The sequence below is a fragment of the Castanea sativa genome, chromosome 10 (genome assembly GCF_040712315.1).
Source record: "Castanea sativa cultivar Marrone di Chiusa Pesio chromosome 10, ASM4071231v1".
NCBI lineage: Eukaryota > Viridiplantae > Streptophyta > Magnoliopsida > Fagales > Fagaceae > Castanea > Castanea sativa.
The window spans coordinates 20,408,641-20,435,279 of NC_134022.1; the positions used below are offsets into that span (position 1 = coordinate 20,408,641).

At 33.6% G+C, this 26,639-nt stretch overlaps 1 protein-coding gene across 3 annotated transcripts; it reads right to left on the reverse strand.

Moving 5' to 3' along the window:
* Positions 1-6,662: 6,662 nt before the first annotated feature.
* Positions 6,663-17,787, reverse strand: LOC142613970 (mitochondrial Rho GTPase 2). 3 transcript variants are annotated; one of them, XR_012840336.1, is made up of 15 exons: positions 17,492-17,786; positions 17,003-17,135; positions 16,074-16,223; positions 15,412-15,588; positions 15,051-15,302; positions 13,066-13,134; positions 12,917-12,972; positions 11,640-11,721; positions 9,330-9,541; positions 9,116-9,182; positions 8,740-8,852; positions 7,960-8,110; positions 7,632-7,800; positions 7,380-7,516; positions 6,663-7,109 (listed from the first exon to the last, which is right to left on the reverse strand). XR_012840336.1 is itself a non-coding variant. In XM_075786496.1 (15 exons), the coding sequence occupies exons 1-14, from the start codon at positions 17,710-17,712 to the stop codon at positions 7,443-7,445; spliced, it is 1,926 nt and encodes a 641-aa protein (XP_075642611.1). In that variant the 5' UTR covers positions 17,713-17,787; the 3' UTR covers positions 6,663-7,109. The 3 variants fall into 3 exon arrangements, 2 of the variants coding, with proteins under 2 accessions (XP_075642611.1, XP_075642610.1); XM_075786496.1 differs by having other exon boundaries at positions 7,443-7,516; positions 17,492-17,787; XM_075786495.1 differs by lacking the exon at positions 6,663-7,109 and having other exon boundaries at positions 7,222-7,516.
* Positions 17,788-26,639: the final 8,852 nt, after the last annotated feature.

Sequence of the window (26,639 nt, forward strand, 5' to 3'; positions counted from 1 at the left end):
GCAAAGATTGTATCCCCCACCAATTTATGTGGTCACACCTGTCATGCCAGCTTCTCCTACGTGTTAAAGTTCATTTCTCTCCACATGTATCAAATCAAATTACACTGTCATTATCTCTTCTAACTTTTACTTTTCTTTTTTCTTTTTTTTTTTAAGATGTTGGATATCCATGTCATTGACATAATCCATATTCTCTTTCCTCGATCCATTCCATAGTTTCTAAGTCACTAAATATAGCAAGAATACTAGGTTATTAATAAATTTGTCCAATTTTTCTTTCCTTAATCGTTATAGTGCGTTAATATTATGTGATAGTCACTTCATGATTATAAATTCTTAAGAGAAGTGGAGGGTCTAAAGGCCGTAATTCAAGTATCTTGAAAACTTCATACACATATATACTTAGATTAAGTTAGAGTGAAATATTATATAAGATAAAAAAAAAAATTTTAAAAAACTTGTAATTACCATAATAAACTTTGTAAATTACAACCCATAACTTGATTTATGGTTAAAATTAAAGATTATTTGCAAATACACGACCATAAAATGGATATGGTTAATAAATAAATAAAAAGAATTGGTGCTAGCGTTTTGTAAAATTTTGTAGAATGATACGTACAGATCCAAGGATTTAGAATGTTCAGTGTGAGTGCTCTTATATTTGGATTCACGAAAATCAAGAAAGTTTTATAACATTTGAAATTAATTAAAAGTGCAGTTAAAATTAATATTCAAATGGATATGCTAATGTCATATATGTTCTGGATAATGTTAGCTAGCACATGTTTAAATAATTACTAACCTCGTCACACGCGTATGATGAGGATTTCTTTTTTAATCAAGAAAAAATTGTGTTTTTATTTTATATTTATATATATAATTTTTATTTTGAGAATTTAATTTATAAGTGAATAAAGTTTTTTTTTCTTTCTTTTTGAGAATAAGTGAATAAAGTAATTTGAAAATTAAGAAAAGAATAGTCATATTTTTTAGGCAATGTTTTAGTGAGAGTTAGATTTACATTTTTACCAAATTGTCCTTTAGTTTTATCTCTACTTAAATATAAGGACGTAGGGGTATTTTTAAACTAAAAAATAAATAATTCAAACAAAAAAAGCCTTTAAATAATAGTATAGATAAAAAATAAAAAAAAAAAAAGTCATTTTTTTTTTTAAATAAGAGCTATAAATGTAATTAGAAATGGGTTAATCATAGGAAGGATATGCCGACCATTAATTAACCAGTCATAAAAAGGGCCCATGGAAATGCCGGCATTCAACCAAAGCCACCAGAGTCCTTGGAACTTATCTTTCTTTCTTTTTTATTTTTTTCAGTCTTAATAAATTTTTGGAAGTTTGGTCCCAAAGATTAAGACAGGAGAAAATTCAAACTAATAATTCAAATTTTCTATTGTGTTTTTACTTTGTCGGCGATGCTTATCTTTTCAATATAATTAATTTTGTTGGTTTTTGACGACAAAATTAAACATTTGTTTCAGCATGGAATTTCACCATTATCATTTATGATCAAGGACAAGTTAATTCTTTGTTCTATTCGTATTTTTAGATATTAGAAACAAGATGTGAAAGGAAAAGAACTATAAAAACCCTAGCAGTGTTTAAAAAAAAAAAAAAACGATAAACCTGAAATTTGCATGCCGGCATGCATTGAAGGTGTTATAGAACATCTAAAAGAGCTAGAACTTTTAATTGAATGGGGGTCCTTTTTTTCTTTTTTTTTTCTTCTGTATAGCTATATTGATGGATAATATATATATATATATATATATATATATAGAGAGAGAGAGAGAGAGAGAGAGAGAGAGAGAGAGCTGACAATAACCCATATATATAGCTAGGCTGACCAAGTGGGTTCCTTTTGTAATGGAATGATTATAGGGGATTTAGAGGATCTATAAGGGTATCGAAGATGGACCCACAGTCATATAACCATTAGGATTCTGGATATCTAAGTCTTGATGTAGGAAATCATGAGTACGTGTTTGTCTTCTTGCAATTATTTTCTTTTTTTAATTTTTGTCAAAAAAAAAAAAAAGATGAGAATATTCTTGAAAAGAACCTATAATAATATGTGTCTTAAATTTGATCATTTGGGAGGTTGATTACACTTTAGACCAGTGATCATTATAGTGGGAAACCCTAGCCGTCCATATGTTTCCTACCAGCTAAACAAATTACCTTAGATAGAGGTTATGCATGCCATTATGCGAATGATCTGATTTACCTCCTACCTAGTTAGGGCATATATATATATATGCCATTATGCGAATGATCTGATTTACCTCCTACCTAGTTAGGGCATATATATATATATATATATATATATATATATATATATATATATATATATATATATATATTAAGGTAATGAAAGGGCATAAGCTTTTAATAAACTTTTTCTCAACTTAATAAAATATATAGGAAGTTGTTGTATGAATAACAACATTTTTATATGAACTCATCAATAACAACATTTTTACGATGCCTCAATCAAAATTGATTGTATCAACAATTATGGAAATAAAAATGGTTACATGCATCTATCACATACTGATCTTGTGCGTCAACAAAATATGATCCTAATTATTCTATTCTAGTCACTTCATTAGAGAGAGCATGATGGTCTTGTTCTTTCCTGTATTTCATGTGTTAAAATTGGAATATGAAAATAAAATAATATAGAGAAAAAAGAAAACAGAAGTAAGGATTAATGTAAGTTAAGGTTATATTTTTATTGTGTTGAATTGTGCTACAAAAACCCTAATGGTATAAATAGGATTGCATTAAATTAGATTTGCTATGATAACTCTAAAATCATCATCAAAAATTATGATATTACAAAAAGAAAATTTATGAAAAGAACTTTTGTGCCACAGCTCTAATATGGTAAATTGTGAATGATGAAGAAAAAATAGTAAAATCATGTGAATATTATAAACAATCACTTATAGGTTATTAAATTATAGTTTTCACATGAAAGTTGTCATGCATGCAATCTATTACAAAATAACACAACCCCATTTTAAATTGATTTTATACATACTTTTATATATATAATAGTCTCATTACATGTGTTTTGCCCTTGCAGTGATGCTTTTTTTTTTTATCTAGTGTCATAATTTTCCTTTTATTTTATTTTTTTTTTTGATAAGTTTGTTTTAAAGACACGGATTAGTAGTCGAGTGTCTTATTTTGTAGCATTTTAAATAGAGTTATAAATATATTTTTACCGAGTTGTCCTCAAGTTTTTTTCTCTATTAAACATAAGGTTTAGAGATATTTATAAACTACATAAAAGTCCAGTCCAAACAAATAGTGTATATATATATATATATATATATATATATATATATATATATAAATAACAATTCTTGGAAATAGATTGACACGTGCTGCTAATAATTAACGGGAGATCCTCTCTCTCTCTCACTCATGCATGGAGGAAACAAACCACAAGAATGATATTGAAAGTGACTGATATTTGTGCAAGGACAAGAAATATCTGCGGGAGCACGAGCGTGGGAGAGAGAGAGAGACTTATACCATATGCAGGGGATGAGGAGGGCAATTCTTGGGAATACTCTTATTAGTAATGAGATCTTGTTTAACTCTTTCTCCACCCTAGCCTGTTAGGATCTCTCGGCATCCTTACCTTTCACATCAACCAGTTCTCTTTTTCAGGGCAACTTGGAAATTCCGAGCTGCCATTTGACATATAGATCTTCCTTTTTTCCTCTTATTATCTTTCTTTCATGATTGATCATACATGTATGATTGATCATACATGTATGATTGATTATATAATAATATAATACTAGGCTAGCTTATTAATGCATTTACATATGTCTGTGTCTCCAAAGAGATTGGGTTTAAGTAATGGTTATAATGTAAGTTTTAATGTGTCGTTTAAAACAAACCAATCGATGTATATATGATTTATATACCTTATTTTTAGCTATCCTTGTGGCAAAAGTTTTGAGCAAAAAAAACAAAAACAAAAAAAGAAAAGAAAAACTGTGATGGTTGATTTTAGTATTATGGCAAATTAACTCGTCCATATTGAACTTATTGGATCAAAACCTAGTGGAATATTATATGAAATACTACCCAAATATTGACCTTAAGTCTTTGATTATTACATTTAAGAAGTTCACAATGGAAACGATTTTAATTGGTCCGCTCCCTTAACCTTCCTCTCAAATTTCTATTGTAAATGCGATTTGATTTTAGACACTACTTTACCACTTTAAAATGGTCTTTATATTAAAATTCAAGAGTTAAAGATCCCTTGGAGTCTTTCGGTATTTGAGGAATGCATCAGCTAGGTTTACTTGGGTTTGGTTGGTCCAAAACCAATAATTAGAGACAAAGATAGGACAAAACGGAAGTTAGTCCATATATGGACACATAAACACTGATGCACACACAATATAGTATGACATTTTCGTAGAAATTGATTAGGTTTTTGATGATGATAAGTTGGAACATTTTGGTAGACAAGTTCAATCAGGTAAACGAAAATGGGGAACAAGAGGAGGGCTTCAAGGTAGGTCTCTTAACTCATCCGGGTGACCTCACAAGTTTATGCTCCCTTGCTCACTCCTCTAATCATCCTATTACTTATAGTAATCAAAACATATATGCTTATCCATGACATATTACAACAAACATGTAGGTGCTATTCTTACTTTCCCAAATTGTTGTTTCAACACTGCTCTCTTTCTTCTTCTTTTTTCCTGCTTTATATTTGCTCCAAAATTGTTTTCTCATCATCAGGTGAGTTGAGCAGGATGATACTTTCTCATACCCTAAATGTAAGGGAGAACGTCTAGGGGGGTGTGTGGAGGCTCGGTTTGAACTTTGGGAGAGATGCGGGGCATTAATGTAATATTTCTAACCAAAGAAGAAAAGGAGAAAAAAAAAATTGCTCTTACACATGAATAGGTCATCTTGTGATTGGTGTACTTCAAAATTTCATTTATGATTTACTTAAAAATATTTTTTTAAACCAAACAAACTTCCAGTACAACTTATATAAATTCTGAAATTTTAGTTAATAGAAGTTCATAATATGATCGAATTATAATATTTTTTAAAAATCATGTAAACTTAAAATTTTGTTATTTTAGTATTTTTAAAACTATATTGAAACATATATGAACTTCAAATTTCAAAGTTTATTTTGAGAACAATATTAAACTTGGGGATTTAAAATGCAATTTTATTACTTATACACAAAATTTCATGGAGAGGAGTAAATAATTCCATTAAAATTCTTGCTTATTTATTTATTTTCATTCTTAGTTTTCCTTTTGTAGGTTTTGAACCAAGACATTGATAAAATATGAAAAATTTTCCTTTTCTTTTATACATAAGGTTTGTATATAAAAGAAATAGTAGTTCATTAGTTATTATATAAATGAAAAAAAAAAAAAAAGAACAAATAAAGCAAATAAGGGTAAAAAAAAGAGAGGAAAATAATAGGGAAAGGGTGGGAGAGGTGGATTAACTTTGATTATGTACCCTGTCCCCTGGCATCAATCAATTAGATGTCACAGAAAGTATTAACAAAACAATTTTGATTAACATGGTATATGACCTGTCGACCATTATTCACATATTTTACCCACATCAACCTTCTTCTTCTTCTTTTCAAAATTTTAATAAATACAACAAAATATTTGTTGACACGACACGTTCTCACTTCTCTTATGTCAGGTATGAGGGCATATATTTAAGTTGATTCCTGTTAACCACATCAATCATTGTATGAGAAATTAACATGAGAAACCGTCAAGTACCGTTATTTAGACTCATAAGATTTTATTGTGATATTTGAATATTTTAAGAGTTGATTGTAACTTCTTGAACTTTAGGAACCCATTTCAATTTTCGTCTTACATTTAAGGACTAAAGTTATTCCAAAAAACACAAAAATCCCTTCAATATTTCAAGCATGGCACAGACTCATACTAGCATATTGTAAACACTATATTTGGAAGTTTGGAGGAGATAATTGAGAGGATGCGAGAGACTGGAGGAGGAGAGGAAAGAAGTAGAAAAGTAGATACTCTCCTCGGAATGTTTTAAAAGTTAAAAAGGAAGGAGAGAGTAAATGTTCCATGCATTATTTGGTCGTAAAGTTAGGAGAGGAAATGATAATGTATAAAGAAATTAGTAATTATATCCTTCATTTATTAAACTCTATACTTAAGTTTTTTTTTGTTTTTTTTTTTATAAATAATTTAATCGTTACTACGGGGAATAAGAGATTTTAATCCTGGTTGTCTCTGTTAGAAATGCCACAAGATACCCACTAGTTGAGTTACAAAGTTCTTGGCTATACTTGACAAATATTAAGTACAAAAAATTTCTTATACTTGAACCCCTCTCTGAGTTAAAAAAAAATGTCCAATTCCCTTCAAACACTCTACTCTGATCCCATCTCTCAATCCAAACATAATGTTAATGTGTATAGTTGTGAAGAAAGCTACTACTGACAATAGAAGTGAAATTTTGTTCTTGTCAAGCATATCTGTGTATCTGTGTGCTTTCTCATAATCCCCTGTATTTTGGGTAGAATCGTTTATTTCCAGGCTTTCAATTCAAGCAATCCAGACCTAATATTTGCAACTATTCTAATCAAAATTAATCAGACTCATTAGTTAAATTGATTTAAAGAACCTAATACTGGTAAGGGTACACGCTGCCATTACAGTTACAGCAAGAACTACAAACAACTCATACGAAGCATACATTCAATCAAAAATTCAAAAACAGAATCATCATATAATTGGATAACTACCTCATCTATTCATCTGATCTCCACGGCATATATGAATCCAACCTATTACCCCCTTAAATAGTACTAGGTAAATTTTCTGAACTCACAATCCTTACACCGCATAAATTACTTGAGGACCATCACTACTATGGACTGTCGTGATGCATAAACAAGTTCAAAAAATTGCACAAATGTGGAAGGGTGAAAATATCGAGTATTTTCTCATTGTGCATTCAACCCCACCAACTGAGCACGGTAAATTGTAGCTAGGGCAGAGATTTTGAAAGCTGATCATAAAAGCCCTGCATAGTTAATTGAGAGTTTTGAATACAAAAAATAAAAATAATAATAATAACAAAAATAAATAATACTAACAATCATAATAATAATAATAATAATAGCAACAACAACAATAACAATAACTATAAAATGAACTTGAACTAAATGGGAAAAGATGTTACAATATATAGGAAACCTCGAGAAGAAATTGCTATTATTCTATATAAATCTTATTTAGAGAATGCCCAACCACGTTAGCGTTAGAAAACTGGACAAAGCTAGAAAAAACCAACCATTATTAAAGTTGGAATTGGCAGCAAGACCGCATAAGTTTATTGATGGACAACTCCTCCTACCTAACTTGAACTGCTTCTTCTAGCAGCATAGGCACGGTAAGCTGCCAGTCCAACAACAGCAACAGCAGCCCCAACTGTAGTTTGAGACAAAAATCCAGCGAAAAAATGCATAAGAATAATATAAAACTCATAATTGGAAATTTACATGCACATAAGTGGGTGTCAATGGTGAGAGCTAGAGAAACATACTAGTGACGAAGATGAGAGATTGATTAACAAGATGTCGGTACTGCTTGCGGTTTCTTCCAGTCTCCGTTTCAGGGATACTCAAATGCGGGTGTTCAGCTGCACTTATAATTCTACTGAATATATTTTTGCTCAAAGGAATAGGATCCTCTATTCCTAATTTCTGACAAACCTAAAACAATGAAAATTAAAAATTGGAATTATTAGTACATCTTCTGTCAAAAACTAAATAAGAACAATTGGAGTTACAGATATGAGGAAACAGTTCACAAACTATGTAGAGACACCATTGAGTATGTGAGAATAAGGTAGCATATGATAAAAGAAATACCTTTACTGAATCATTTACTGCAACTGGATGTGGATCCAGATCATCTTTAGCAGCAATTAAGAGGCAAGGCACTCCATAACTGCTTTCTTCTCCATGCCTAGCAACCTCCAACAGAAGGTCTTTTGATTTTTTCCATGATTTTTCATCTGAACTGGAAAAAGAAGAACAATGTCAAATTATGACAGTGATGCAAAATCTTAATTATCTTTATTTTATTCTGGCCAAATTTTTTTTTTAATTCAATGATGTGATTTTTATTCTCAAGATTATATTTTATGGTGATTCTTTCCCTGAATATATACTATTAGTATTTTCACTTTTGTGTTCAGGCGGGTCTTACTCTTAAGGTTTGGTAAATAGGACCTGCCCAACTATTCGTCAATCCATTATATTGACAGCCTTTCATTGAGGATAAAGAAAATTACAAAAAATTCTTTAGGAAACCTTAGTTATGTACTTCCTGTGTACATTAGGTCCCTCCTTTTTTTTCAATAACATTTATTGCTAACAAAAAAACAAAGTAAAAATCTGCATAAAACAAATCAACAATCATACTTAAACCAAACCACAACGAATTTGATTCATGTAGTTAATTGTCTACAGGTCGATATTTTGTGTTGAGGGCCTAAGAACCAGAGCTCCCTATCGGATTAGTTCACCGTGTAAGGGAACCCAAAATCAACACTGAAATAAGTTACAACCAAGGATTTCTCATATTATGTCATATTGAATGCAAATGATAGTACTTAATTCTAATAAATACAATAGCATCATACGTACCTGTCATAGACAAAGATAGCCACATCACAAGCAGCCAAAAATTCCTTATTATTCAAGAATTTTTTAACTCCATCTTCAGGGATCTCTCGCAATATGACAATCTTCTTGCTCCCCTGCAAGGGAAGCAATGACAAAAATGACTATATGGTTCACTTCAACTTGTAAAGATGAATGGGCTTATTTATCTATTTGGTTAGCATGCAGATAAACTAACATCAAAATTCTGCAATTTATTATTCAACTGGACATCATTTGACACATTGTTACTGATGTCAATGATGGTTTAGAATGTCCACACGAGTGGTAGAGGAGTGGGGAGGGGAGAGGTGGGGAATATTCAAGTACCAAGCCCAGCATTTCTACTGATTATACTAACCCCAAGCTGGTCAACAACATTCACTGCATAACGATCACCAGTTGTTGAATTATTTTTGAAGAAAGGCCTGTGGTTGGAATAGAAAAAAAAAATTGCTTAGAAGAAAACACAAAGAAAAATGAAAAGTCATAAGTAGTAGAAACTAAAAACCAAAGACAAAAGACAGTAAACAGGTGAAGGACATTGACTCAAGTAATTGGTTCAGATGAAGCACCTTCCCAATAAATTATTCAACAGAGAAGATTTTTCAGCACTTTTAGGACCAAAAACAAAGCATTGAAAAACATTTCTCTCAGTTCTTTGCTTCTTACGATCTATTGATCTTTTCCTCGTGACACGAAGTGCTGAATTAGGATCACCACCATATCCAATGTAAACCAAATTAGCCAAACTAAGCTGCGGATCCAATGATGTCATAAGAGCCCACTGCAATCACATTTTTTAAAGTGATATAATTAACATTATAGCTTTTTTATAATTATAATTGAGAAAATAACTTAAGAAAATCAAATAAAAAATATTTTCCAAGGAATTATAATTACAAAATGGATGGAATCCAAAAAATGATAAAGAAACTAAATCATGTATAAAACAATACACTCAAATGCTGCCTTTTTGATAATTTGATAGTTACAACAATAGGGGAGGGAAGATTCAAACCCTGGTTCTCCTCATAATAGAGAGGAGGCTATGCCACTGAGCTCAAGGCTCTTGGCAACACACTCAAATTCTGCCTGAAAGAAACTTTGCAATATTATAAGGGTGGTGTATTTCCTAGAGTGAAGGAGGACTAGGGAGGTAATCTTGTTTTCAGGTATATCACTTCAACTGGAAAGTAGTTAATGAGTTTATTTGTTCAGCAATGTTCACAATTGTAAATGGTGATTGTGGCAATTCATATTTTAAAAAGATGGTACTGAAGCGATTGATTATACCATGTGATGTAGGATGGCAAGCTAAGAATTAAAATTATTATTATTATTATAATTATTTTTAAAGTTCTTGATTACTGTTCACGTTAACGTGTTGGGTTACTGTTCAACCCTTAATTCATTGATGAGTTCAACCCTTAAATTCATTGAATGAGACAATATACATAGGATTTTACCTAAGTTTATTTCTTTGATATGAAAGGGTAGTTGAGTCTCTGTAAATTTATCTTGATCCTGCATGGCTAGGATTTAGTCTAATCAAGGGTCATGATTAATTATTTCTAAGATTTTAGGGTTTTATCTTCTCATAAAAGGTTTGGGATCTAACCCCAAGAGGTAGCAAAATTGGCTGGAACCATGACTCATCAAGTGGAGGTCAGATAAGCTGCATGCTCCAATGGGAAACAGCCAAGGAACTTTAGGATATGATCTTATATTTGTTTAAAGTGCAGAGGTCATGCCTAGATGGGTGGTAAATTTATTCACTTGTTGGAAAAGGAAGGTTTTGAAGACACCAAAATGCAAGAATATGGAATGCCATTCCTTTATGCATCATGCAGAGTATTTGGAGAGAGCACAAGGTGCATAGTTTCGAAGAATGTGAGGATACAACTTTGGAGTTGAACATACATTGCTAGGGCTATTGAAGATTCTTTATGATAGGACATTTTTCTTTTTCAAAGTTGTTAGTATTTCTTTAACTTTTTTAGTTTCTTTATGCCAATTTCACTCTTATGAATCTGTTTATTTATCCAAAAATAATAATAATAAATTTTAACTAAAACTGGTTTTGCCCAATTTTTAGACACACTAGAAATATAATAAAATCAATTCAATTTAGAGCTAGTTTTATAATTTTTTTTATAAGTAATTTAGAACTAGTTTTATTATTGTTTAATCTTGGATCATAACTGAACCAGTTCTGTGATTTGCCAAGGGATTATATCTCGAAATGATCTCATCCATCACTAGTGCAAGTGATATGGACTTGATGTTGAACCTTGATGCAAACCCAGTAGTAACAGTAAACTCGCTTGATTTTCCATTAATTACAGCTCCGTCATTAATATCCTTAGTCAACTTAATTTACTTTAGAGGAACTCAATTCTTTTCTCAAACTCACCACATAACCTCTCTAGGTACCTCATCATACACTTTCTACAGCTACCCACCACGTGGCATTGACATCAAATAAGATTTCCAACTTTTTGAAATTGAATTTGCTGAATAATTCTCTATTCCATGTTTGACTAATGAGAAAAGGATATAAAAGGAGAAAATGGGACAATCGTATTTTCCCATTCTGTTGGGCCAGGTACCACCCTGCATCTATTACATAACTCCACCCACTTCTTCCCCAAGCACTCCTAATTAATACAGCGAAGTCACTCCCACCTCTTTACACTATTCATATTTCATCCATACAGATCTACATGAACCTAGCATACTTATCTCTATGTAGGCCTATATGTTAACCATATACCACACACATCATCAACCATAGTCAGTCACTTTAGGAGTATAATATGTGTGGGGAATTGATAAAAGTACTCACGAACATTGCAAGAATCAAAAACAGTGGGTGCACACACCTGAGATAGAAACCCATTAAGAGATATTTCACCACGGTCTGTTCTCTCTGCAGCATCCTTATAAGGACCCTCATCCCAAGGACTGAAATCAAAACATGAACAGCACATATAAGAAGCATATTCTGGAATTATAATGTCATTTCATGATTCAATGACAATTTTAAGAAAGAAGAAGAAGAATATTATGTAATTAGTGGCTGAGTCTAATGTGTAGGCAGCAACAAAAGACAACCATCAAAATAATTCATGATAGAAATTACAGCAACACAGAGTACTTATACTCAGTGAGACATGCTGGCTGTGTAGGATAGGAATTACAGATCATGTTCCAAATCCCATTTATCAAATTATATCTTTAATCAAGTAGTGAAATTTGATTTAAACACACATCTCTCTTTTTTCTCCCACAGGTGTAACCCATGGCCTGGCTCAGGCAAGGCTTGCTTTTAATGGTGAAAATAGTATATAATTATTACCAAAGAACAATCAGGGGAAAAAAAGGTTAATTAAGGATTCCCTCACAATTAGAGGTACGGCCACAGGAGGTCGGTTGGTAAGAACTGGGGACAAACAAATGAAAGAAAGAAGCAAACAACTAGCTCAAGGCCAAAGTAGAAATACAACATTATATGCTGGTAAGCTTCTATTTTAATAGTAAACATAAATAATTAAACCGCATAGTTTCTTGTTGACATCCTAATATCAGTTATTTTTATATGTGAATTATCTGTAAAGTTAAAATTATAATTGCATACATTACTATCCCTGATAGACACTGTATAGCAAGGACACATCTGAGTTCAGGGTTAACAAATTACAATGTCAAAATTCTTCATAGTAACATAAATGATTACTTCATGATGTGCAAACTTATAGAACTGTACTTGTAATAATGCTGCCAGGAGCCTTGTAGCTCAAGGGTTCAAATCCCCTCTCTCCCAACTATTGAATTATCATAAAAATTAATAATGTTAATATGCTGCTCCAACACTAAACTATAACAGTGATGTCCTAAGTAACAACATAACAGGCAACCCATACAACAGCATAATGATCTGATATAAATGGAAGCAAACTGTTCGCAAATGAAGTTTACATTTGGATCCAACAGAGACTGATAAATATTTCAGCAAGCAAGAGTAGCATTACTTGCAGGCAGCGAACTGAAGTTCCTACCAAAAGTAGCATTTAGATGCTGCCTTCATTGAATAACTGAAGGTAACAAAACCACGCTTTTGGTAAAAAGTAAATTAAACCAAATCTAACACCAAATTTACCTTTCTGGAGCAGTGCAAAATAGTTCATCGAGCTCAGAAGGTTGTAGCACTTCATCCTAATAAAATGTCAAAATTAATACATTCAGAGATTCAATTACAGGATATATTTTCACAAGGTAGAAGACTGCCAGCATATTGTAATGGCATACATTGTCAGTGTCAAACAATCGGAAGACTCCAGTCAGAAACTCCACAGCTTCACTTGTCAGTTCCACACTCTACAAAATGACACCTAAGAGTAAGTATTTCATAGCAGAGCATAAGTATAGAAACGAAGTAATATAGTTGTAACATGAGTATAGAAATGAAATATTCTTATGAAAGGCAAGAGAAGAACATAAAATCCTCCATGGCTATATGTTAGAAGTAGGATAGGAACTACAGATGGGATTGTCATAATATCATCAGTATACGATGTTAAAAACCAGGTCAACAGTAGCCCTCTTGCATATGTAGTGCAAAAATCCAGGTTATATGCTTCCTTGAAATAGAACACATGTTACAGCACACATTGCTAACTCACAAATTTATATACGCATTTGCAGCCATTAAGTAGATGAGACTCACTATTATAAAAAGCACTATGACCAATCACAAGTAGTAATTAATTTTTCAACCATGAAGGATCTTAACCCCTTTAATTACTTAGGATATAAACGTGCGAAAACCATGAAATAAGATTTGCCCTTAGAAGTGACAGCTCAAGAGAATAAAGCACAAGAAATGCTGAATAAGGACCAACACTAAAGAATTCATTTATTAATAGGCCACATCTAGGTTTTTAAGTTTGCTATCATAAGCATACTTCAATAAAGCTTAACCAGTGATAAAGTTCCTGTAGCCAGACACTTGTGTAAGTTATCCAACCTCTTCCCTATACAGCCATAGAATAAGAGTCTAACTTGCTATGTTTAGAGTGACTTTCAGTTTTGACAACTTAGAACTTTTCATGTGTAGTGCCAAAATGCAAGGTCCAAATGAAGCAAAAGTTGAATGGTTTAAAAGGTGTAGTCTCATAAGAAATTATAGGTTTTTGTTTGTAGGGACTTTATTTGATTGGTCTCGTGCTTGGGGATTCACTTCTAGTGATTCCATTTTGTTGTTTATAGATTCTCTTTCTTTTTGTACATAATTTTTTTCTTTGTTGTTTGTACATATGTTTTTTGGCAGCTTCATTCTTCTTGCATGAAGTAGTCTTTTTTGTTAATATTTTTTTTTTTTTACTTAATACACACACACACACACATAGAGGTCTGAGTTTATTTTTTAAAAGGGTTTACAATTTCAAGTAACGCTTAATTTTGTTTTAGATAGGATTTTTTTTTTTTTTTTTTTTTTTGATAGGCTATATTGATTCATTGAAAGAACCAAAAGAAGGGCAGATCAATAATCTATTACAAATTATGTGAATTAAGGGTATTTATTTCTATAATTGAGTTAAGACTATAATATTCTAGCCTTTCTAGGAAATCCTAAATTAAATATCTTGGACTGATATTTTTTTTTAAATTCAAATTAGTTTTATTTGGATCTCTTAGGTCTTTAGTTACTAGTCAAATCAAATGTCCTAATACTATCGGTTAATAATAACTATAAATAAATAAATAAATAAAAACAGTCCTTACATATTTGTGCTCAATGTACTCAAAGTGACTAGAGTGTTTTGTTCTTTCTCCCTCTTCACTATCACTGTTCACATCACTTTCAATTGCCCTTAAACAGCAACAAAGTTCTCTCTTTTCTACCTCTTTTACAACTCCAGATTTAAAATTTTTCCTTACCTATCAAAACCCTGAAACACCATTTTTTTTCTGTCTCTTAGCCACCAAAATAACCCATCAAATAAACCATAAAGGGCCTAATTTTGCTGCTGCCCAAAATTTCTATAACTTATCATCCTCTGTTTCATCTGCCAAAATTCAAACTTTTCAAACCTAATTCAATCTACAAACCATAAATCCCTTCCCTCAATTTAACAAACCCCAGGATCATAGATTTTCTTATTCTGAAGCCCAGCACAAGCGTATATAGACACATTTTCCTAATCTGTCATATGTCACTACCAAAGAACCAAAGTAGAGCAGACCACAATGTAATTTTATAAGAACAAAAGCAAGGTGAGAGTGGGATAAACCTGATCAGAAGCACGCTTAGATGGAACTGGAAGAAAATCGCCTCTGAGTTTTAGATCATCATCATATCCAAATTTCCTCAAGACAGCCCAGGTCGTCTCAATACGGCCTTTTTCAATGAAAAGAGCATGGAGATAGAGGAACCCTGTAAGGGTAAGACCAAGCTGGTTGACTCCAGCCGGTACCTTCTCATGAACAACCCTTTTAACACCCACTATTTCAGCAGGTTGCAGTGGAGCATTAAAACATTTAACCTGTTTAACATAGTAATAAAATGTAACGACTCAAATATAAAGAACAAAAGGCTCCCAAAAAACTAGGGGGGAAAAGGATATAAAAAAGGAAATGACAAAGAAGAGGAACCTGAAATTCATTCAGCTCAGCATCATTCAGGGCACCATCCAAGTCATGATCACATAGAATAAATATCCTTCTTAATGCCCTCCTACACCTGTCCCTCAAACATTGGTTTTCTTGATCGAACAATGGGCCTGTTGGATGAAGTACTGCTTTTTGAGCATAATAGAAAACTTCAGGGACCTACAACAGCAGCAGCAACCTTAAACATCTAAACCAGATCATGATGTTTAAAATATTCACAAGCACATGATATTGGTATAAAAATATACTACATTTACTAGAAGATAGAAACTATAGCTGAACAGCACCATCAGACTGCCTTTGCTTTCACAAAAGGGATTTTATCCTCCCTTGCTTCTCTTAAGGTTTGTGTCCTTCTAGCCTCTTTAGGTAATGTCTGTATATCAGTATTGAAATAATGGGTAGACATGTAATAGACTATTAATTTATTATGAATTAATGGTGAGTTTTGGCGTCCCCTAAAGCCTGTACTAGTAGATGACTAGATAATGTTGAAGCTTATGAACACCAGCAAACAAATAAGAAACACAATTATCAGATTTCTTGGGTTTTGGCTGGGGCAAGACTATCTAATCAGATTTCAATTCCAGTGACGTTAAAACAAAATAATCCAAGCAACAAGAAGTGAAGGTGTCTCAATATACCTGAATCAAGTTAGCCGCAGAACATTCTATACAGGTCTCAATCTCCCTGAACTTTTGCATTATTGGTGACATGACTTGCTCCAGATTCATTGTATCACGCTCCTCTCGCAAATCTAGTTTGCAACCAACCACAACAACGGGTACCTTTACCTAACCATTTGTTAAATGAGAAAGAGCAGCATTAGTTTACCAGCTAACATGGTAAAAACACATAATAAGGATTAATTGTAGATATATTCACCCTAAACCATGGAGTCAATTACAATGTCCATCCCAGACAATGATCTTTTTCAATTAACACCCTAGTTTGACATTAACTTGCAAGGGCCACCCCACCATCCAAAATCAACATTAAAATTAACAAATTAGCATGCTCCTTGCGGTTGACATCACAAATTACTTATAATATTTACTTATTTTTACACACGAATGCATGCTACCACCCAACCAAGCCTCTAATTTTGTATAATGGGATGGAATATTTCAAATTAATCTTGACCTACAGTTTTAGTAGCAAAAAATTGTAGTTCCGGGTGAAAATCTGCAAATAACCTTGTGGATAGTTGCAAAGTAACCAAAATAATAATAAGGTTAAATTGCTTTTTTGGTCCCTCAACTAAGGGGTATGTTCAATTGTGGTCCCTTTAACTTTTTTAAAGGTAACAATTTAATCTCTCCGCCTATTTTCCATTTACATATGCTAACAGAATTCTAAGGCACCCCCATATTTAAATTTGAATCCAAATAAAAAACTGAGCTCATATTTGAGGGAGCAAAATCGAAGTGACCCCATATCGTTTCCTTTGTGAAATTTAAAGGGACCTAAACCACAGTCCCCATATTTGAGGGAACAAAAATGCAATTCACCATGAATATAACATGATGATGATGATGATGATTGTTATCAGTAAACTATGTAATCTGCAAACCTCTAAACGACGAAGTTCATGGAGCCAGTGAGAGTTCAGGCGACTAAGCGTGAGTGGTTGATCACAGGCATATGTCAACACAACGGCATCGGCTCTCTTCAATTCTTCATTAAGCTTAGCTCTATTCTCCAAGCTAAAATAAAAATTAACACACACAATCAAATATCAAATTCAAATTCAAATTCAAACTCAAACTCAAGCTGAATTTTATAACACTATAGATTGTAAATTTTCATAATCAATTCCAATCTTCAACCAGCTCGGCTAACAAAAACCTCTAGATACGTAAACTCAGATACACGAAATTCTTCAATATCATTCAATCTAATGCCAAACTCAAAATCTAACACCGAATTTTCAATATCAGAAACCGAAAACCAATTCACTAACAACAAAACACGTACACTACGTTCAATCTTATGTGAAACTCCAAATCTAACACGAAATTTTCACAATCAAACTCAAAAATCTATATATAGATGCATGTACCTGGAGGAGGTGTCGATGAGAGTGACGGGAATGCGATCGGGGAAGAAATCGGCGGGCAGGCGAGTGGGAGGGAGGACCGGAGGGACGTTTTCCGGGAAGGATTCGGAGGCGGCGGAGGCGATGAGGCTTGATTTACCGGTTCCTCGGTCGCCGGCGACCACGACTCGGACGACGGAACGGCTGCCGGAGCTGCTTGCGTTTCCGACTGAGCCACCCGCCATTTTTTATTGAAAAGAAAAGAGAGCGTTTGTGTGTAAGAGAGAGAGAGAGGGGTTTTTCAAAAGTTTTTACTTTATAATAAATATAACAATTTTGTAGTGGTATAATTTAGAATTTTTGAAATCAAATGCACGTATGTATTGTATTTTTATGTGTACTGTGCAAGTATATTTGCGTGGAGAGGAAGCTGGGGATGGGTTTTTGACCTGCGCGTGGGGGAAAAGCAAGCTAAACTTGTGGGTTTATTGGTGTGATAAGGAATATGATTGGTGCAGTTTCAACAAAATAATAGTAAATAAATATTTTAATTATTTTTTGGTAAATTGTGAGTTGTGATATATTATCAATTTGTAGAGTTTTTGTATAAAATTTATAATACCTTTTTTTTTTTTTTTGTGATCGATGAAACATAAATTTATAAGATATATGTGCAAAACATAAGTATAGTTACTTAGGTGATATTCTTCTACAAAATTTTTTTACTAATTCTTCAATTAAATTCAATCAAACATATGGCATATTGGTGAATGGACTTGTGCATAAATATAAGTTGTAAAGGTAGATTATTGAATTTAATTGGAGAACTTAAAAGTACAAAATTTAAGAAATTGTATATAAATTTTACCCATTTTTAGAGTTTGTTTAGTTGGAAAAATGAAAAAGTAAAAGGATATAAAATAAGGAGGGGATATAAAAGTAGAAGGCTAAAAAATATCTCAGTTTTCCTCATTTGCTTTTGGTTGAGAGTGGAAAAGTAAAGAAATAAAAAGAATTTGTTTGTATAAATTTACTCATGTGACTGCAACTATTCCTCCCTCTATTATTTCCCCGGTTTGAAGAGATTGAGTTTTAGCGGGCTCGATGAGAAAAATCCAAGCCCCAATAGTTTTCTCTCCCCACTCCCCTTCCAACCACTTTCTCTCATATTTTCCCTTCTTTATTTCGATATTAACATTTATTTCGGCATGTTATATTTGTTTATTAAGTTTGAGGTGAAGAGAAAACTATATATTTGTTTGGCATAACCTTTGGCATCCCACTAGGTTTTTTTGGTCAAAGATATGGTTTATGTGTCATATATGATATTGCAAGTAATTATGAAGCAAAAGTGGATTATGTGTTGAAAGATAGCACAAGAAATTGGAGGTCTGCTAGATTTGATGCCCTTGTAACTCTAAAGACTTTAGAGTCAACTATTCCTTATTGAGCTTCAAGATGAGGAAAAGACTTTTTGGAAATTTACTAAATCTGGGAAGTAATGTGGTGGAAATTGCTTAGGTTGGATTTAACTATTCCAAAGCATTCATTTATTGGTTGGTTAACTATAAATAACAAGTTGTTCGCAGGAGATAGAATGGGTCAAGTGGGGGTACTTGGGTAATAGCTTATGCATTTTTTGTATAAATTATCTTGAAACTAGAGATATCTTTTTTTTGAATGTTCTTTCACTAAAAGAGCTTAGGATGATATGACGAAGTTGTATTTAGTTTCAAATGTTTAGTTTGCGCCGGGGGGGGGGGGGTGGGGTAGGGGAGGGGTGGACCTAATTGCTTGGGGGCTTAGCAAGTTAAAAGGGAAGGGTTGAGAGAGATGGTATGAAAAAGGGGTATGTAGTGTAAAATGTTTAGTTTTTTTTTGGGGGGGGGGGGGGGGGACCTGATTGCTTAGGGGCTTAGCAAGTTAAAAGGGAAGGGTTGAGAGTGATGGTATGACAAAGTTGTATTTAGTTTCAAATGTTTAGTTTAGGGAGGGAACCTGATTGCTTGGGGGCTTAGCAAGTTAAAAGGGAAGGGTTGGGAGCAATGATATGACGAAGTTGTATTTAGTTTCAAATGCTTAGTTTGGGGGGGGGGGGGGGGGGTTGATTCCTTAGGGGCTTAGCAAGTTAAAAGGGAAGGGTTGAGAGCAATAACCTGCAAACTTACTTGGTGGTCGATGGTCCACCACATTTGGCTGTAAAGGAATGGCATAGTTCATGAAGAAAGAATTTGGATCGTAAAGTAGCAAAAGAGAAGCATCATTAAGGATGTTAAAGTTAGGTTGGGGTTTCAAACCAAGTTTAAGAAGTCAATTTTGAATGTTACCATATATTGAAATTGGGAGATTGATCAAAATAGTATTTTAATTTGATTTTGGAACTCCTACTAAAGTGTTATTATGTTGTGCGTCAGTGCTTATGCTATTGCACTAACGGGCCAAAATTGGGAATTAACCATGGTTGCCAAACTATATAGTTAGTAGGCAACGTTTCAGAAGTTTATAGCAAACTAACATCTTGAGTTTCAAACACTTGATTTAGGCCTTAAAACTCGAGTCTTATAAGCTCGATTTGTATGTTCTGATCTGGCCTCATTCCACGTGGAGTACACTTGGAACTCGAGTCTTAAAGACTCGAGTTTCATACCGACCCTTAGAAACTTGAGTTTCATGCTTTGGGATTCCACGTGGATGCCACCTGGAAATCAAGCCTTAGAAACTCGATTTTGAAATTGTGGTGAATATAGTTTGCAAGTGGTTTTTTTGGATCCCTCTCTCACTCTCGCTCCACGTGGTTTTCAACTGTGAATATTACTCCACAGATCAGGAAAATTCAACCTCTCTCACTCCCTCTCTTACTCTCATACAATCCCATTGTACTCTCCCTATATCAAGCACTCCCTCTCTCACTCTCATACAATCCGTTGACTCACATTTGCACATCCTCATGTCAGGTAAGGTCTCACTCTCTCTAGTTAGTTGGTTGTTTAGTGCATATAGTTGTTAGTGAATTTTGCTAGGTTCATGTATCTAGTTGTTAGTGGATTTGTATCATGGGTATGTATGTATCATGACATGAGGATGTAAGGTTTGATATTTGTCTTTAGTTTTTTTTTTTTTTTTTTTAGTATGAAATGATAATCATTGATATATTTAAGATGTATTGTTGATATATTTGTACTGTTAGGTTTTTAGCATGGGTATGTATCATGACTATTTATTTTGTTGTTTGGTTTGATAATGTCTTTAAGTTTTTTTGCTTGAGTATGAAATGATAATGATTGGTATATTAAGATGTATTGTTGGTATATTTGTATTGGTAGGTTTTTAATGATTGTATTGTTGTTTGGTTTGATATTTTTCTTTATATTTTTGTTAGAATGATTTGAAATTTTGTAATGGGGGTGAGTTTTGTCTTTTGATTTTTTTTGTTTGAGTATGAAATGATAATGATTAAGTGTGTTTGTATGTGATGTGGGGTGAGTATATGCAAATGTGGGTTGTGTTTGTATATGCATATGATGTAACAAGTTGTAATTTTTGTACTTTAAGTATATAGAAAAGGTTTTGTAATTGATGTTAAATGAAAGAGATAAAATATGTCACTAACATATTACACTTGACTCTAATAGGTTCACAATTCTAAAGAATATTGATATAAATGTATACTACAGTAGACCCCTTGTCAATCCTAAAGAAATTGACGAATTCCCATTTGAAGGGCCGGGTATCGAATGCTATCACATGATAATACGTCGTAAGTTGAAGACGTTGAATGATTTGAAGATGACAATAATGGAATAATTGAATTTGAACCCTGCTTATTATGACATGAAGATTATTTACCGTTATCCACAAGAAGTCCTTCATAAACAGATAAATTACGAGTATATGGCGATCAAAGAAAACAAACATGTAAAGTTCATGTTTAATAGGAACCATAAAATGCCTCAAGTAAATGTTGTTGAGTTGTACGTAAGTTCAGAGCCGCTAGCAGAAGTTAATGCCGAGAAGGTGCAACAAACAACTACATCTTTACAATTTTCAGTCTTAGATGATGGATGCATTACAATGAAAGGCTATACAATAGGAGGTTATATACTCCCATCTCAAGATCATGCTACCAATACTGGTGAAACACTCCAACCTCAAGAGACACATTTAGGGGAGGAAGACGAAGACGGAGATCATGCTGCGAATAATAGTGAAAATCTTGATGATATGTATGAGTACGAAGAGAGGATTGAGCGAGGTGACTTTGAGAGGGATGTGGATGACCATGAACTTGATCCCAATTTTGAAGAGGAAAATATGGAGTACCATGATGAAGGTGATGCGGACGATGATATTGGCGTCCAGCAAGTTACATATACCACCACTGCCTACACACCTCTTGCCGAGTCATTCTACACAAATACTTGAGAAAATATGGTTGATCTTTCACGTCTTTAGATACCATTTGTTTCTACTTGGGAAGATGGGATGCATTTTAGTAAAGGGTTGACTTTTGTAAATAAAGAGTCGGTGAAATGTGCATTGATAATATACGCAGCAAAGGATAATAGAAATTTTACAATCCAAAGGTCGACCAAAATTAAATTGCGCACCCCATGCATTGACACCAACTGCAAGTGGTATGTTGGGGCATTCATGAAGGCTAACTTAATAGTCTATGGATGGTCACGTCTTATGTGGGTCCACACAGTTGTATACCCTTTGGCCTGTGAAGAGACGGTAAAATGATGGATTCTAATTTTGTTGCATCGAAAATTGTGGAAAAATTGCGATAGGATCACATTACTCATATTGATCAGCTCTGAGATATCATACATACTAAGTATGATCATGAGCTTTCTTACTATAAGGTTCGAAACAAAAGGGAATTGTTAAGATATTGCGAAGAGACGGTAAAATGATGGATTCTAATTTCGTTGCATCAAAAATTGTAGGAAAATTGCGACAGGATCACACTGCTTGTATTGATCAGCTATGGGACATCATACATACTAAGTATGATCATGAGCTTTCTTACTATAAGGTATGAGACACAAAACAAAAGGTAATTGCTAAGAGATTCAGGGACTAGGAATAGTCTTACTAAAGGTTGCGAAAGTTGTTGTTGGAATACTTGGATCAGGATTCGCGTACCCAGTACAACTATCACACCATACCTAGGGATGTACCTGGTACTACGTTACTACGCTATGTACTTTGGGTATTCGCTCCATGCATTACTGCATTCAGATATTGCAGGCCAGTGTTTAGTATTGATGGGACTCATATGTATGGTAAATATCGAAGGGTGTTGATGATTGCAATGGCAATCAATACTAACAACAAGGTTTTGCCTCTCGCCTTTACTGTTGTGGACAAGGAGTCAGGGCCTAGTTGGGGTGGTTTTTAGAGTGTCAAGATTTCGATAGGGCATGTGATACCTGACGAGGACATTTGCATTATTTCTAACCAACATAAAGATACAAATGCGCCATTGCAGAGTGGCCTAGAGGTGATGATGGAAGCTTACAGGTATTTCATCAATATTGCCTTCGACATATTGCTAGCAACTTCAACACACACTTTAATGACCGGATTTTAAAGGCATTGGCCTTGAAAGCTGAATATGCGACTCAAGAAGCTAAATTTGAGTCCATAATGCAAACCATTAAGGATGTCGAGATTAATGCACTTAGGAGGATAGACCCAGATAATGACAAACCTGAACGTTATATGCCATACACATATCTAACGAGTGAGGATCTGGACAAATGGACCCAGTTACATGATGGTGGAAGACATTATGGGGCAATGACAACCAATATCTCTAAGTGCTTTAATGGCGTACTTAAAGGTGCCCGCAATTTGCCCATTGCTGCAATGGTTGAGTTCACTTGGTGCAAACTTATTGCATATTTCCATGATTGACATAAAGAAATTACTTTTGATCTCTCTCAAGGTAAGGTGTGGAGTGATTATGCCATAGAGATCTATACCAAAAATGTGCACAAAGTTTCAGGACACACTATGAGGGCATTTAATCATCAAGCTAGTATATATCAAGTGCTTATCCCGTACAACGACCATAGAGGTGGAGGGGGAAACCACAGTCATGAAATAAACATATTCGCTAGAACATGTGGTTGTGGAAAGTGGCAAAACATTAAGATCCCTTATTCACATGCAATTAAAGTTTATTAAAGTCTGCAACTTGATGCGACCAGCTATATTGACCCATGTTACAGTTTGGGCAACGTCATTCACACCTATTCACATCAATTTGTGGTGCCAAAATCAGAGTCATAGTGGAGGAACGTTAGCGGGCCACGATGGGTGCCTGACCTAAAACGGTTGTGGGCCAAAGGTCGTCTTATGTAGTCAAGAATAAGGAATGAAATGAATGGGGTACGGCAAGAACGGGGAAGCCGGAGGCAAGATTCGGACTTGAGGGAGATTCAATCGAGGCAGCGATGTAGAGTGTGTCGTGAAGAGGGGCATAACCGTAGAAGATGTCCCAATTTCCATGGGGCTTCGACAAGCGGTAGTGTTACAAGCTAGGCAAGTGCTGTTTTCATATAATATGCTCAAAATTTCATTTGCTTTTTGTTCTTCGCATTCGGGAACTAACGACCTTATTTAAATGTTTGTCAGGCGAGCGGAGTCTCGTTTTTAGAATGGCATTGTACATGGAAGTTGTGGTTATCTTCAATATGGACAAGTGCTAGGAAACTATGTAGACTATGTTGTATCGACTCAATTGTTATTTTGTTTATTGCTGAATGTTGTTGTAATTGAACTATTCTCTATCCATTGTACTCGTTACATTAGTTGTGTTGTGCAGCTTTTTATTGCAACTAACTTTAAAATATGTGTTGATTTCATCTACATCTTCTTCGGTTAGTAATTTGGCAAGTTCAACCACAGGAGCCTTGTTGCTGCTACTATAGCTACAGATCATGGCTTTCATCATATTTTATTTTTAACTGATAGCAAGAATGCAGCTCAAGGTGGCTAGATATCACTAGGGTGGCTGATTTGAATTTTCTTATCGTTCATAGTCTGTTTTGTAATGTTTTCTGTGTGCCTCATGTAGTGGTTAAATCTGTCTGGTCTGTAGCTAATAGGGCAACTATAATACCCATGAATAGTAACTGGTTTAATCCAGTTTTTTGCATCTAATGTACTCTCCCTTTGACTGGTATAAAAAAAAAAAATATACATATATATATATATATATATATATATATATATATATATATATATATTATGCGTTCTGAATCTGGTTTACAGCAACAGGTGGGGCAAGAAGAAAAAATTCCCAATGGAAATCGAGTCTTTTAAACTCGATTCCATTTGGGCGCCATGTTTGTAAATAACTACTAGTATAAATCGAGTTTCAAAGGCTCGATTTATACTGGATTTATTTACCAAAAAGCCACTGCAATGTAAATCGAGTTTCAAAGACTCGATTTCCACTGGGAATTTTTCTAATGGCATTTGGCCGTAAATAATTTTGAACTCTCGACCTAGCGTACTCGCTGCTAGTGAACTCGAGTACTAAATAGGACTCGAGTGTCTAATGCTCGAGATATACTGTTTTTGATTTTTTTTTAAAATAATATAACTTGATTATTATATACTCGATTTATACTTTTTTATTTTAAATAATGGAACTCGAGTATTATATACTCGAGTTTCATTGTAATTTTTTTCTTACTCCTGTAATTTTTGACCTTCTCTCTATCTGAACTATAATTGCACTTACTGATGCAAGTAAAATTATGAGAGAAAATTCAATATATATATATATATATATATATATATATATATATATATATATATATATATATATTAGATGGCACTGCAATATTGTTGGATTAGACCTTGAATCAAACATAGAAGACACAATGTAAATGGACCAGGTTCAAATAAGTCAATAATGTCCAGCATTTCCTAGACCATAATCCAGAATCTTTGATGAGACACCATCGAGTTGTCTTCAACACCTTGGTTATTTGAGAATATCAAAACAATGGTGTCTAGTCTAATACAAGTTACAAATAGCACAAAGTATGCAGCTGTAGATATGATGATTGCCTCTATGCCTCGTGAAGAACAAGAATCCAATCCATTGGAATGGTGATAGTGAAGCTCCATGCATCAGTCATGAAGAGTTCCCAAAATATCCTCATCTCTATACTGGAATAAAGTCCAAGAAACATATGTTAGGAGTACAACAATTATTCCATGGTGACAAGAGAAATAAAAGGTGAATATGTTCGTGACAAATTTAAATGTTTGGAGGAAGTGTTATATGGATTGCTGTGTTAGAATCAACATAAAATGATTAATAAACCATTCCATATATATGTGGAAATACAAAGGAAGCACAAATATTTCAATATATACCATCACCATGTATCTTTTGTAGATACACACAAAGCAATGGAAACTGAGCAAGAATTATAAAACTAGAAATTTGAAAATGAGTTTACTGCTTGATACCAACATAGCTTTAATATCAAATCAATGCTATAGAACTTATACAGAACAACATTGACTTTAAATGAGTAATTCTCTGTAAAGTGCAAAAAAATTGCTCTCTAAATTTTGTAAACATAGGTGCCTCCAGGCCTTCCACTAGTCATGTGTATTAAGTATTCAGAATATCTTGAAATAATGCAATGCTCATTCTGTAAGAGCATAGTTTAACAATATTGGAAAGGGAAAAATCATCTTTACTCATTTATTTTGGTCTAAAGTCAAACCTGTCATAGAAACCATGTTTCTCATCTATGTGTTAGACAGTATACAAATAAAGTACAAAGGCCTTTTGGAATTACTATGTATAGTTCAACAAATAGTTTGATTTCATGGAAAGATGCAACACCATTGGCATGGCATACAAGAGTTTGCAATGTCCAAGATCACTAAAATGCGGCCTGCTTTCAAGTGGAATGTGACCCTTTTTTTCTCTTCTATATATAAAGTTATGAACAGCATATTAAGTATTATTAACAACATTTTTCTGCAAACATGGTTAATGTCGGTTCCCTACAAACATTTTCCTGGTCTATACCTAATGCAAGACATAGCTGCACAAACATAATTATACCATTTATGTAGCATTCCACTAATGAGAATTTGCCCAGAGTTATAAAAGCAATTTTGGGGTAAA

Bases quoted from the DNA above. Each gene is read 5' to 3' on its own strand.
- LOC142613970 (XM_075786496.1), bottom strand. From the start codon at position 17,712: ATGGCGGGTGGCTCAGTCGGAAACGCAAGCAGCTCCGGCAGCCGTTCC. The intron at 15,589-16,073 runs GTATATTGAGAC...CTGCTGTTGTAG, and splicing joins CTGCGGCTAACTTGATTCAG to GTCCCTGAAGTTTTCTATTA. The intron at 8,111-8,739 runs GTACGTATGATG...TTCTTTTTCCAG, and splicing joins GCTATCTTTGTCTATGACAG to TTCAGATGAAAAATCATGGA.